Source organism: Phoenix dactylifera, chromosome 10, assembly GCF_051530095.1.
Source record: "Phoenix dactylifera cultivar Ajwa chromosome 10, Ajwa_hap1_PhDact_Kaust_v1.1, whole genome shotgun sequence".
Lineage (NCBI taxonomy): Eukaryota > Viridiplantae > Streptophyta > Magnoliopsida > Arecales > Arecaceae > Phoenix > Phoenix dactylifera.
Genome location: NC_143199.1, coordinates 28548238 through 28563454, shown reverse-complemented (window position 1 = coordinate 28563454; position 15217 = coordinate 28548238). Strand labels below are relative to the sequence as shown.

General features: G+C 38.3%; 1 protein-coding gene across 1 annotated transcript; it reads right to left on the bottom strand.

The window, feature by feature from the left end:
* Positions 1–5972: 5972 nt before the first annotated feature.
* On the bottom strand, positions 5973–8183 carry LOC103724201 (glycosyltransferase family 92 protein Os08g0121900-like). The gene has a single exon (XM_026800260.4). The coding sequence runs from the start codon at positions 7838–7840 to the stop codon at positions 6173–6175; it is 1668 nt and encodes a 555-aa protein (XP_026656061.4). The 5' UTR covers positions 7841–8183; the 3' UTR covers positions 5973–6172.
* Positions 8184–15217: the final 7034 nt, after the last annotated feature.

The following is a 15217-nucleotide window of genomic DNA, read 5'->3' as shown; positions in this document are numbered from 1 at the left end:
TCTTGGTTGTTTTCCAGTATGGTGTGATGTTTTGAAATCCAAATTGAGCCTTCTGCTGACAGCATGTTCTAAATTTTCTCTTGCTTTGGCGATTGATTCTCCTCTCTTGAAGTGCCTTCTAGAATCCTTCTCACATGGGGGCTTGGTTTGTGACAAGGTTCGAAATACTGAAGGATCGATCCCATATCAATCATGGGTGGATTTGGCTTGAAGGGAATTGATAGATGTGCATGGATGCACCCCAAAAATTCTTAAAACAGTCTTTTTTGGTCTTCAAATTCTGGTTTTAGATTGTTTATGACGTTTTTTTTTTATCTAAATGCTGTATTTTTGCAAGAGAGAAGGTGTGGTATCAACTTAACCTATCGTTTTAAAGTTTTATGTGTCTGCTGAAGTTAGAAGCATAACATACTTACCATATATATAATGTATCATATACTATCTAAATTTTTATATAATATTTAGACAACTATGTTAAGATTTTAAAGCAATATATCATATAAATCATATATTTTATTAAAATTTGTATAAAATTATATTCTAATTAATAATAGTTCAATATTTTGCAGGTGGTATGCCAATAAAGAGAAACCATGAAGAATAATGTAAAAGATCTTTTCCCTTTTCTTTATATAAGCTATTTTTGGACTTTTTTTTCCTTTTTGAGTGCATTAATGAAAATGGAATGGAGATAACTTTTGTATGTTTTCAAATATAATGCAGGGTATGCATCTACTAGCATATAAGAAAAATATTAGAGAATAAATTGATGCTCAAAGAAATACCACCATAAGGATTTTTTTTCAAATTAATTAAGATTAAATGTTCATGCCGAGAATGATATATATACATATCTACCTCTCTCTCTCTATATATATATATAGAGAAAGATAAATAGATAGATAAATATGTAACCACAACATAGATTTTATATAATTTAGAATTTCATAACTTTATGAGAAACATTTTCTCGACACCGAGTATCATATCTACTATAAGAAAAATGCTTCTCAAGACAAGTTTTGCCGAATGGCACTTTTTTAACAAACTTGTTGAAAATGTCAGAGCTATACAGCTTAAAATTTAAGTTAGTATTGAAAATATCCAAAAGAATAGACAAAATATATTTATCTTTTGGTTTGTATCAAAGAGAAAAGGATTTATTTTTAAGAAAAATTATCATCAAAATTTTTAAGCAATCCAATAAATGTGCTTGATTGTATATTTAAGCACGACAATCAAACAATCCCAAACTGCCATTTAATGGTTGAGTTGTTTGTAACCTTATTGTAATTTTTAAATTATGATGAATTAGGTTTTAGACCGACCATCTTGGTTTTGAACCCATCAGTGCAATTGAATCTCCCTACAATTTTGGATGAACCACTTGATTCTTGAGCAGCTTGATTAGGTGAGGTTACCTCTGACCTACTTTTGAATTATGCCCCTCCAAACCAATACTGGTTCAATACCGAACCATGCAATTTTTTAAGAGTTATGGAATATGTTAATGTTCTATATTGTTCGATTAATATAACTTGATTTTTTTGTTGCCACAATCTTCCAGCATCTAAATAGATCTTGAATTTCATAGGTCTGATCTGATAATTACTGTTTTTCATTGAACGATTATAGAGAATTTTGCAAAAACAACTCTTTTTTATTTCAGTTTTTGCAGGTTTGGTCTTTTCTTTTTCCCCATAAATGTTCCCATTTTGGACTTTTTAAGATGCTTCTATCCTAGGCTCTAGGCATACTTCAATTTGTCAATTTGCGTTGCAGGCTCAACATTCAACTCCACCTAAAACATGGCACCGGTGTATTTGATAGAGAGCTAGGATACAAGTTTCTGAAAATTTTAAATCAGGTTATTTTCATAAACAAAAAAGGAGTTGATTTGCCCAAATATTTTTTTTTCCTCCTCCTCAAAGTCATTTAAACCATTGTGGGGCGTGTTTGCTGATGTAGAAGAAGCATGGAAGGCTTCGATTTCTCACATATAATTTCCCCCCTACTATTTATGTAACTTAATAAATACATTCACTTTTTTATGTTGTTTTCCTTCTACCGTTTCCTTCAGAGGAAGAAGCAAATCAAGAATGTTGTATTTAATAAATAATAACTGAGAACTAATTAAGAAGGGGGAGGATGGAGAAGGTTGGCGGCTGCGGGTGGGCTCAAGCTGCTCGTGTCTTCTTTTGGTTTCTCTTTTCTGATCTATATTATGTTTCTTATTAAATATAATTTACTAAATACTCATTAAGAACATCAGCACCGTTATATATGTCTGAAGCTGCTGCTCGTAGCTATTTGCACTTGGTGAACCAGCTGCAATATCAGAAGGTGTTATCCTCTCTCTCTTATTCAGATAAAAACTTTACGTGCCTGCAGACCCTGAAATTTGAAATACAGAAACATGACGTAGCATGACAAATGCCGATCCATTCTATTATATAATTATGCGAACTCTAGAATCCCTCTTTGTGAGATTTTTTTTTTCGCGCTAAAAACGGGTATCTCATACAATACGAGTACAGAGACACCAAGTAGAATCAGTAAACAGCAAATCACACAATCCCTGGGCAAGTTCCCCTCCCCGGTCCATAGGGTATCTTCTGAGTGATTTGCCACTTATGCAGCCACCCAGTCTGCCGCCCCGTTGGCCTTACGGTACATATGCTTGGTCTGAAAGGCCACTGTATCACTCACCATCATCCAGATATCTCGAAGCAAGGGATATACCCGTCTACCTCTACCCGGGCCCTTTTGGATCCAACTAATAACGGTGGATGAATCATCTTCCAGTATGATCGAGGTGGCTCGGAGCTAGCGCTCGTCTAGCATGGCACCAGCTAGTTCAGGCTGCCTGCAGCTTTACTTCCGGAACCGAAGTGTCGAAGATCTAACAGCCATTAGCAACTATCACCCTAGAGCTTGGCCCCTGATAATGAAACCAGCTCCTCCCCTCCAACCATTCTCTAGAACGAAATTCTCAAAATTAATCTTGAGAGAATTTAAAGATGGGGACTTCTAGGTGAAAAACATCCTACAAAGCGCTATCTGAGCAAAATGGCGGCCGTGAAATGCCTTTCATCGCATGGGGTTCGCGCATGGAAGACTCCATGCATGGCCATAGAAAGGCCCTTGAGCTAGTGTTTTCCCCCCAGTTTTTTTTTTTTTTTACTCAGTACGTGCATGGAAGTGCGAACTATATATCTGTACAGTGGTAAGCAAGTAGATCCATTGGTCGGCATCCTCTCCGCCAAACCTCGTGCTCCGGTTTTTGAGAGGGGACGTACCTTGGAAAAAGAATGTTTTAAAATAAGTCAAAAGGAAGGCTTGTGGAGGCATTACCTTCAAACGAAGGCAACGTACGTACTACCACAGATCACCAGTGACTCATCAATCCCATGTGGCGCTCAAGGATTGGTGCATAGGGTCCATCCGCGAGACGGGGTATATGTTGGAAATAACCTATCTGCTAAAATTTTATATTTTTTTATTTTATTTTAAATATTTAATTAATGACTTTCTATATATAATAAATAAATTAAGTTTTGATGTTATCCCATTTGAAGCATGCTATGAAAGTCACTTTCTTTAGAATAGAATTTACGTTGTCCAGATGTAAACAGTTGATGACGGTCTACTTACAATATACAACGAAATGCTTCGTGTTGAAGTGCACTTTAACAAAGAAGAATCAAGATCGAACCTGAAGTAGTCAAATCCAGATGCGTTGAAAATCGGTAAATTTGATTGAAGCAATCTCTCTCCATTTTCTTATATATGGACACAATTTTCTTCTTAAATGCTTATTGGGTTTTACTCACTTAGTGCTCTCAATTATCTTCTCTAATTTTGGTGTTATTCGGATGAAAAGGGGATGTTTTGATGGATGAGAAGTACGATCTCTTTCTTATTTATAGATGTGAAAGAGTGAGTATGATTAGATGCTTAAGCATTTTTTCGTTAAATGCATCTCTTCACATAATTCATTCATTCATCAAGGTTGTCTCCTGGGATACAACTTTTCGTGATAATGCATCATTTCATTTACAGAAGTCTCCAAAGAGCTTATGCCTTTTTTTAAGATACCGTGTGGGAAATAATTAGAGATGTATCCGTAAAATTTCTGTAAAATTTTTAGAGAAAAGAGAGAGATAAAGATAGAAAATTAAATCTTATCTATTTAGAAAACTAAGTTATTTAGGAGTCCAAAAAAAAATTATATTTAACTAGATTTATATTTTGATAAATATCCAATATAAAATTCTAAAATATCAAAATTTTGAATTAAATATTTTATCAACAAACTAGCAGCATAAGGATTGAAGACTCCATGGCCATGCAAAGGCTTCCACGCGACTGGTTTCTCCTCTTTCTTTTTTTTTTTAACTTCACTTTCTTTTCTCTTTTTTTTTTTTTGAACTCATCAGTGATTTGCATAGCACTTGTCAAATATTAGTAAATCAATAAACCAGGAGGTCCATTGGTTTTCACCCTCTCTCCAACCATGCGCTGTCGGAAGATAACTCGTCTACAGTCGTTTCGTGTGAAAAAAAAAAAAGTTACAAGCAATGCTCGTACAAACATTTATATACCTTGATATGGAGAAAATACACTGTTATAGATTATCCATCAAGTTCCAGCTTAGTTCATCAGCCTTATTTGGCAATTGAGAATTAATAAAGTACATCTAAGGTAGACTGAAAACTGCCTTAATAATTCTATAAATCAGCTTCGTTAATTTCACAGGACAAACAAATGTGCTTTGAAATACTTTACTCGCTGCACGGTGACATCCGCAGGTTGATGAGAAATTATGATTTCTTTTAGACTATTTATGTGTACCAAAAGACGAACAGAATCATGAATTTTTTTCGAACATTGTTGGTTGTACTCATGCAAGAGCTGTATGAGCTGTGCTTCCATGAAACTCCGAACAGTTCCATCAGGCAACCAAGGATGCCACGCGTTCTTTAGGTGCCAATACGCCCAATTGGCCTTTTTGGCTGCTGGCTACACGCAATCAGGAATTGTTCTTGGTGCGCACGGCATTTTCCACGCTACTAAACTGTTTCTCAAAGCCACCGCGTTCCTCTAATCACATGCTTTGACTGCATGGCTAAGAAAGGAATATAATAATTTGCGTAGCAAAGTAAGCACCTGGTTCAGGGTCCATCGAATCCTATCAAATCAAGAAAACGACCGAGAAGAACTATCCGCTGTCACGGGGTGGTGATTAGTGAAAGAAAAACATAACTGCAGATCATAATCAATCAGAATCTACAGTAGCACATCTCTGGATGGCTGTCGTCAGAAGATGAATGGCCATTAAACGCTGCACGCCATGTATGACAAAGTTTGTGCTTGTAGATTGCCTCATTTGATGCCTGTCTATCTCATGATGGTGGCCATCTATTGCTGCTATATATGCAAAGCAGAGAATCTGTGTTCGATAAGAATAGGCTAATATGTCTAAATGAGAACTATAGCCGCCCATCCATGCATGTATTTTCTCCTTTTCAGATTCGTTATTTGTAGCTAGATATGCTTGCATGCAAGGAGACGGTCAAACAGGAACAAGTTAATATAATCCGGTCGAGAATGTCTATGCCGGTTTAGTTTCTCGTTGGTTACATGATTTGATGCGGTTCAACATTGGGTGCATGACTCATCATATATAGATAGTTATGTGTTTTAATGTGACTTCGCTCAATTTAGGGTGCATATAACTTTTCTATGGATCTCATAGGCCATTGGCTTCTATAGCATGTTAAGAGGAAAAAAAAGAAGTGAAATAAAAATTATAAACTATATATCTTTGTTGGGTTTGCTCATTTTATGTTAACCGTCGCATGATTTATCTGAACTTGTTGGATTTTGGCTTGAAACTTTGCCTAATTGTATGTTTAAATGTTATAATTTCCTTCGGTAACATACATTAGCCATTAAACTCTCAGCCAAAATGCAGAGTAAATAAAACTAATATTAATGCACTCTTTTTACAACAATGAATAATTCTTTTTACAAACGTCAAGTGTAATTCTGTAAAACAAAAAAAAAAAATCTCTATAACATCTTTCTGTTTTTCTGTCTCCCTAATTTTATCCACTAAATATTATTTTTTTGTAAAAAAAAAATCTCACTTAACCTCTCTTTTCCCTGCCTACTCCCATGCCATTCTATACTCTCCCTGCGGTCCCTCCAGGCCGAACCACCTCCGATTCACCTCCCTGAGCCGGGTATCATTCACCTCACAGAACCTATCGGCCCACCCCTTCGGCTCGACCGGCTCGAACCCAAGACCGGGGGTCCGGTCCTTGGAACTCAGGTTCACCGTTTCCTTCCAGTCCACCACGTAAGCCGATACTCGCCTTTTGAACTTCACTTTAAACTCCTCCCACGCTTGGTACTTATAGTGGTACACGCTGGCCTCCGAACGGTTGGTCCACCTGAACCCGGATTTCAAGCCGAAATGGTGAACCGAGTTAAACAACGAGTCGTCCACCGCGTCGAGCCGGACCAGCGACTTGTGCCGCTTCTCCGTCCTGCGCCGACACGTGTAACCTTGTGTTACGCCGTCTCTCGGGTGCGCCCGCCGGCCCGACGGCCCAAACTCGAAGCACCGCATCGAGACCTGACCCACATCCGGTCGTACCGCCACGAGGGAACCCAACATGGTCCGGTTCGGGGTATCCGAACCGGCCCAGGCTTGGGAGAAGATGAACTCGTCCACGTCGATGAAGGCCATCCAGGTACACGTGTCCCGGTTCACGGCGGCGCAGTGGGAGAAGCCGGCCTCCTGGGTCTTGGGCCAGGGCCAGAAACGGGTCGAGATGTTGAACCCGTTCGAGCCGAGTCGGTTGACCACCGAGTGCAGGTCATCATCGCTGCCGTTGTCGTAGAGGAAGAAGCGCTCGACGCCGATCGCCGAGTGGTAGACGATCCACTCGGCGAGGAATTTGGCGACGTTGCGGACCATGGTACAGGCGCAGATTAGCGAGCGGTCCTCGGGTGTGCGCGGGGGAGCACGTGGCCGGTGGTAATTGGCCAGAGAGGGGATTTCGGTGCCCTCGGTCCCGATCTCGAGGGAGACGCGGAGGGCCTCGCCGGTCATTGATTTCGCGCCGGGGGGGTGGGGGCAGCGGAACACCTCCTGGGCGGAGCTTGTGGCGGGGGTGGCGGCGCCGGAGGAAAAGAGGCAGCGGAGGTCGGAGGCGGGGCGGTCGACGCCCTGGCGGATATTGACGCCCTTGGCGAAGACGACGACATCGACGGGGGTGGAAACGGCCTCGTAGGCGAGGCGGGTCCACCGGATCATCTCGGAGGGGGGACCGCGGTCGTCGGACTCGGGGGCGGTGGTGGGGTCGATGAGGCGGGGCGTGTAGAAGGGGCGGAGGCGGCGGATGCTGTTGGGGATCGGGCAGCGGAAGGCGGCGCGGGCGGGGGAGGTGGGGAGTGTTCCGACGAAGCCAGCGGGGGAGACGGCGCCGTTGTGGAAGAGGCAGGAGAGGTTGCGATGATCGGCGAAGGCGGAGGGGAGGGGGAGGACGAGGAGGGTCTCCCAGTCGGGGAAGAGGATGGACTCCACCGGGGAAGTGGGGAGACGGCGGCGGCGATGGCGGGGGATCTCGCGGACGACGAGGTTGTGGCGGTGGACGAGGGCCTGGGTCAGGGTGGCGTTGAAGGCGGCCTCGTGAGAGACGGCCGTCTCCGGAGTGCCCTCGTCGTCGGCGTAGGGGATGAGGTCGCGGAATAGATGTACGTAGAAGGAGCAGAGGAGAGCGACGGAGATGGCGGCGGAAAGCAGCGACGTCGTCAAACACCGTCGCATCTTTCCGTCGGTGAGAGAGAAACAGAGAGACAGTAGAAGAGCTTGAATGAAGGACGAGGAGGCGGAGGAGGGCAGAAGTCTTTTAAGGGAATTCTAATACTAATACTAATAATTAATCAAGTAACGTACTTACTGGGGAAGGGATTATGAAGATAAAGCAACCGTAGGTGAAGGAGTTGGAGCAAAATTTCGTTTTTATTATCTATTATTAATGAGTTGGATTAGGAGAGAGATTAATTAGGGAGTGTTATTTTGGGTGGTTTTATAAGGTGGTGGTAGTTAGAAGATTGCAGAATGACTGTACTCTGTAGGAAGAAGAGACAGAGAGAGGTGGTGAGAGCAAGAAGACGTTACAAAAATGTTTTTAATAAAATTGTCCATAATTGTTCACGCCATTGATAAGTTATCTGCAGGTCCCCCTATCTTAATTTGGTTTATCTGAAGATAATTTTGGAGTTACATAACTTTGCTAACAGCTAGTAACCGTTGTTGCATCCGTTATGTTATTACTTTGTTGCATAAAAAAACAAAAAAAAAAAGTTGTCAAGAGAACAAGAACTGCAGCTGGCAATTACAGTTGTCCTTTGTATTAATGATGGAAAATCAAAATTAGGGTATCAACTTGCAAGAAATTTGGGTCCGTCCAAGCTAGATATAGATGAGTTTAAGGGGCTAAACCTAGAGTTTAAAATTAATATCTATCGAGTATGCAGATGTTCATGTCCAGCTAAATCTAATTTGTAAGATGTGAGCGCCGTAGGCAACTCTCCTTCCCCAGCCTACAGAGTATCCGAGAGTGATTAGCTACATACGAAGCTATCCAATCTTTTGCCCTATTTGCTTCTCTGAAAACATACTTGATCTGAAAAGCCACACCACCGCTTTGTTAGTTTTCGAAATGCTGGACATATATTGGAGATGAAATCTGTGGCTCTCGTTTAAGAACAAGAGAAGGCATTCTAATCCATCTGGTGCAGGATCTGATCCATCTGCTGAGAGTTTCCATGCGGCATCCCAGATCTGTTGAGGCAGGGATCTGTGTAGCATACCTGTCCTACCATATATGGTTGGACAGGAATACTGGTATATTTGAGGGGAGGAGGGCGCCTCCGAGGTTGGTGGTAGACCGGGCGCTGCTGCTTGCGAGGGAGGTTGTTGGGGCGACTTCGGTAGTCACTTCTGGGCTGGTCAGGGATATCTGGGGTGTTCACCATGCTGTTTCAGCGCCACGGTTTGCCATTGTTTCTTGGGCACCCCCACCTCCTGGCTATCTCAAGGTGAACTTTGATGGGAGTAGGTCGGTAGATGGCTTGTGCGGAGGGGTCGGTTTTGTGGTCAGGGACCATTGTGGCAGGATGGTAGCAGCAGGAGGACGGCGTACGCCTGGATTTACTGTGGTTGGTGCAGAGCTACAGGCAGCCTGGGAGGGCTTATCCTTTGCGAGGCAGTTAGCCGGGGCCGAGCGGGTGTACCTCGAGGGTGATTCATCGGTGGTCATTGATCTGATTCGGGGTGTGGATCGGTTTGGGGATGGCCATCCCCTCATTCGAGAGACCCGTAGGATGGCTCAGATGATGGCTGATTTTCAGGCAGCACACGTGTTTAGGAAGGCGAACCGGGCAGCAGATTGGGTCGCCTCCTTTGTCGCTCGGCACTCAGGTGCTTTTTTGTGGACGTCTGATGTAGACGTCCCTTCACAGTTGTACCTTTTACTCTCCCGTGACTTGGAGGGCTGTACTCACGTTCGTACTATATGATATGAGTAGCCGTTTTTATCAAAAAAAAAAAAAAAAAAACACTTTTCTTTTGCTTAGGGTGGGTCAGGAAACCGTTTTATTACCGATCTCCCCCCGTTCAATGTGATGTGAGAAAATTGACCCCATAGCAAAGGGGTAGGTATATTCTCAACCTGCAGATTTGAACACTTTTAAATTCACACTCAAGACAAAATGCTAAAGAGCAATTATGATAAACTACATTTTTTCAATAATAATAAATACTTTGCATCAAATGAATACGAAAATAAAGCAATACCAATAAGAACCATGTAAACCATTTTTTTTGGAATAAAACTAGATTTTATTTATACTTAATTGTCTATAAAAAATACATCCCTATGAATCAAAAAGCAACATATGCGAAAAAAACTAAGAGGAAACCGACGAAGTAGTTCCTGTATGACTTTCATTAATTATTCAATCCAATAACTTATGAGCAAAAATTCTTTTCTTAGGAAATAAAATTATAGTTCGTTATAGATTGAATCAATTTGCAGCAAGAGGGTGGAAGCTATGAGCATGTCATATTGTAAATTTACGATCTATTATTGTATCAATATTTGCACAATAGCCTGGATGAAACGTTAAATACTGTTTTAGAGAGAGCTTGGTACCAGCCAACTTAGTCCTTCGATTGTCAGCTAGTCTTAAGCAGATGTATAACTCACTAACAAGAGCAAACCACCATCCACAAACTCAAATGGAAATTAAGCAAACCAACGAGGTTGGCAACATATCACATCATAATAAATTGTATGGTATTATATAAACAATGCATGCATGCTGCATGATTGCCATGATGGGGCCCAGTGGATTCTCGGACCCCATGCATGAGCATATCCCATAACCTAGTCGAGCAACCATCCAACGTCCATCAAGTGGCAGCGATGCTCACACGCGACATGATCTCACCACCTGTTACTAAAGCTCGTTATTCTCCAATAACTATCTTTTAAATGTCCGAACAAAGCATGATAGAAGTCTAGTTAGGAATAGGAATCAGGCAACATCAACGTTGATCTTTATGCTGAAAGCAGCCACGCAGAAACAAGATAGAAAAGAGAAGCTTGGCATAAAGGATTTGTGATGACGCCACCTCTCTCTCTCTCTCTCTCTTCCTTTTTGTTTATTTTATTTACACCAGCTACAGCTAAAAAAATTAGAAGACAGAAGCAAACTAATTAAGTGAGAAGGAAACATCGGTCTGGTTCATCCAAAAAAACTCTTCTGAATGATGCGTCGCGTAGAAGGCCATCTAGTTAGCAGCTAAGTTGGCCTACTGATACACATGCATGGCCCTGAAGAAGCTACAATTCTTTACCATCCATCGTATGATGACGAGGAGTACTCTGAAAATTGCCTGTAGATCTCCCCTATCATTTAGGCTGAGTTGCCTGGATGGCGCCACCTTTGATGGATACCCGAAGGGGGATGGCAGAGAATATCGCGCGAGAGTTTTTCTCGGGCAGGAAGCAAAGGGACGAGAGAAGCGACGTGGAGCGGTGGGTGGGGTGGACGGGTCAGAGAGCGAAAGGACCGGTCTCTATTCGGACGGGTCGCATCCGCGTTGATAATTTTGACTTGCGTGTCGTGCATGGGGGGCTAAATTAGTGGGGGACGAAAAGAGATTTCATTGCTGAGCGCTGATTTGGTCAATCATGCAGGTTTTCTACAGAGTAAATTACAAAAGTTCCACCGAAATTAAAAATAAATTATACTTATATTTAATAATTTAAAACTTTATATTTATCTATTTTTTATTTAATACTTTAATTTATAATTTAATAGAAAATTAGTTAAACCGCCGACCATAAATCCGATATAACAACAAACTAATCATATAAAAAAAGAGATTTTTGCACGAATACCCTTCTAAATATCGAATTTTGCACGAATATCCTCTAAAATTGATATTTATATGTATACCCTTATAAAATACTTATTTTGCTATTATAACTTTTTTTATCCTTATTTTTGCATATATATCTACACTATCTAATGCCGTTAAAAAATTAACGATTTTTAAATTAAAATGACTAAAATAATCTTAATGGGTAGATGTGCATAAAGAAATATTTATAAGGCAATCGCGATGAGAGATAAAAAAGTAATTTCAAAATTTTATTTTATTTTTAATTAAAATAAAAATGATTTTTATTAATGGTGTTAGAAAAACCGTTATATTGTGGGTATTTGTGCAAAAATAGTGTTTTATGAGGATACGAAGATAAATATAAATTTCAAGAGATATTCATACAAAAAAATTTATAAAAAAAATGTGTATTCTTCTCTCTACTCAAATATAATTATAACTTTTCACATGATATAAATGATTTTATTAACGCCGTTAATTTAACTAGATATAAGTATAGGTTTTACAAACTATTAGGTATAAGTATAATAAATATAAATCTCAGAAGACTTTTGTAAATTTACTCTTATTTATATAATAGATTTATTTTTTTATTAATTTAATAATAAAAGCAAGGGGAGCATTTTGCTTTCTCTATTGCTCCTAAAGAAAAAAGAAAAATAGATTTGATCCTTCCAAGCACCTCCTTCTCGCCTTTTTTTAAATAAACAAATACTCTAGCCTCATGTTTTCCACTACTCTTCCTCCCTTTCCTTGTTTAGATGTGGTCACAATCTTCTATTAGGATATTCTTTCCTAGTAAAATAATTTATAGGATTGATTCAATCTAATTAAATCTAATCCAATCTAATTCAATCTAATCCAATCTTTCATAGTACAGTATTGTTTAATATTGTCAACTTATGCCAATTTAGAATGACCGCTACTCAACGACTTTTGTCAAGGACGAAATCTTTTAAACTTTCTTAAGTTTAAAAAGTTAGCAAAATAATATTATTATATCTGTTGCGAAAAAATGGAAAAATAACATGATTACATCGATTGTAATCTGAGCTTTAGCACAACAGTCACACCTTCTTGTTTGGAGGCAAGGGTTTAAGAAAAATAAGTGGTCATATCTCTCAAGATATGCAACCTTTTTGGATTTTTTTTTCAAGCGTATATCTTAGATTTACGGATTCATATATCTGAGGTACCTTCTCTTCTCTTACAGTTTTCTCTCCTCAATTCAAAAAAAAAAAAAAATTACAATTATTATTTTGAGATGCAATTCTCCTGATTAATATAATTTTTCAAATCATGATGCTTGAACCCAAATCTGATGTGCATTGAAATGGCGTGAACAGATTTCTAAGTTCTTAAATTGGGTCAAAGATTTTCCACTTGTGATCCAGACAACAATGTTATTTTTTAAACACATTACGCCCTTGAAAGTTGAAAGGCTGTAATACTGGGGCCTGCATTGAGTCCCACGCTTTCACTAATTAGCAAGAATAATACATGGCACCTTGTGTTGAGAAAAAAAAACACAGAAGGACATTTTTTTGCAGTATGAACGAGTCGAGTTTAATTGTGTGGAAACTTTGATCTAATGCTTTGACTTGTTTGGTTTGCAGAAAAAGAAGAAGAAATATAGGTCATAGAAAAGTTATTTTCCCACATACTAGAAATTATAATATTTTTTTTACCAAAACTATCTTTATGCCTCATGATTTTCTTTATAGCTATTTTTAATCATTAAAAATATATTACTAAAAATATATTATTAAAAATTACCATGATATAAATAAGTTATGGGAACTTTAATATAAGAATATATTAATAACTATAAAAATTTTCACAATATAAAGAAGTTATTTAACTATTAAAAATTATTAGAACTTTAAAAGCTCAACCTAATAAATATTTTTAATACCTATTTTTAAATATTTAAAGTACTTTTAGATTTAATATTTAAAAATTTCTGTTAACAATTATGCATGTGATGTTTACAAATATTTTACATAACTTTACTAAGGGCATAAAAGATATTTTGCATAGTTTTTTTCAGAAAAGTAGATAATCAATAAAATATAAGTTACTTTGAAAAGTGTTTTTTCTATATTACTTTTTCATGGTCAACTATTATGCAAAAATCACTTTTGCATATATCATATACCCAGATATCAATTTTTCAGATAAAATATTTCAGTAAAATAAAATTCTTTCCACAAAACTAAGGAGTCTATGAGAAAATACTTTCAGAAATTTGCATATAATAAATACTATAATATGGCATATGCAACATATATAATTTATATTTTTGATAAAGTTAAAATATATTTAAGTAAATAATTAAATTAGAGGAAGGAATTGAATCTTTGCCATGTAGCTAAGAGATAAATTTTTAAGTTTATCTTTTGTCCGAATGGGAGAAACGTAAGAAACACAAATGGGATACGACAAGACTAGATGGAAAACATGGATGCTTAGGTACTTGTCATGAATGGACATGTTAAAGGAGTTTGCATTATATAATAAAGTAGACATTTATGCTTAACATGCAAGTTATTGTGCTAAAAAAAATAAAAAACTAGGAGACTAACATACCTAGCTCTGAGATACATATATGAGTTCACTTCCATCGTAATGATTACATTATAGTATTAATACAACTGATAAAGACTAAAATTTCCCTAGCTTCCCTCTCATTAGAAAATAGTATATGGGGACTATTTTGCGTCCAAAGGTGAAGTGGGTACAAGAGATGAGGATAATGCCCGGAGAACTTGGTTTCTTCAGTTGGGAGGAGCCATCATGAATTGCCTATTAATAAAATGCTTTGAATCGGTTATTAGGGTTTTTTTTTTTTTTGTCATTCTTTTCTCTTGATGAAAATATGGAAGTCCCATTGTTTGCTTTTATTGTCTTAATGAAAAATCTGTTTGGCCCTCAGCATACCATCAAAACAAAAAAAGAAGAAAAGAAAATGGGAAACATATGTCAAGAGAGTGGCATCAAAAGAACTCGCCTAATTACCAGTTTTTTATTCATTAGATTTTTTTGGGTAAATTAGATAAATTAATTCATTCGAGTATAGATATATTTGTGAGAATCAACAAACAAAATATTTAACAACTGCACAGGAAGATTTATTAAAAAATCCTATAACACAGTTCTAATGTGATTATCTGCATAAGATACCATTCAATCGGCTGCACTGTTAATTTTGTTATGTATATGTAAAACTTCGATGAAAAGTAATGTGTGCATCAATCGCCATCAATTCTATAGAAAAAGGAATCGCATAGATTGTTAATCTGAAAGCCATCTAATAACTATTAAAAAGTCATCCTATAAGCAAATTCGGGACATCGTCAATGTCTGCGCCGCATAAATCAACTTCTTGGGCACCTGTTGGAATAGTCATATTTTGATACTATTTGCGGTTATTAGGGCACCACTATTCCCTTTGATGATAAAACTAACTCCACCAAAAATATAATTTTTTCGAACTATTTATGTTGATCCAGTGGTTTCTCAATTTAAATAGTCAGGAATTCAGCTAAAACAAGAAAGACACGCTGGAATCCTTTAGATTCGACAATGATTGATTTGGGATTTCATAAATTTTATTTTTTCAGAGTGTCTAAATCGGTTGCTGGATGGGCCGCAAGAAGACTCTCTTAGCCCGCTCCTATGCATCGAGCAAACTATTCCTGTAACTGAAGCATCGCGTGCTGACGC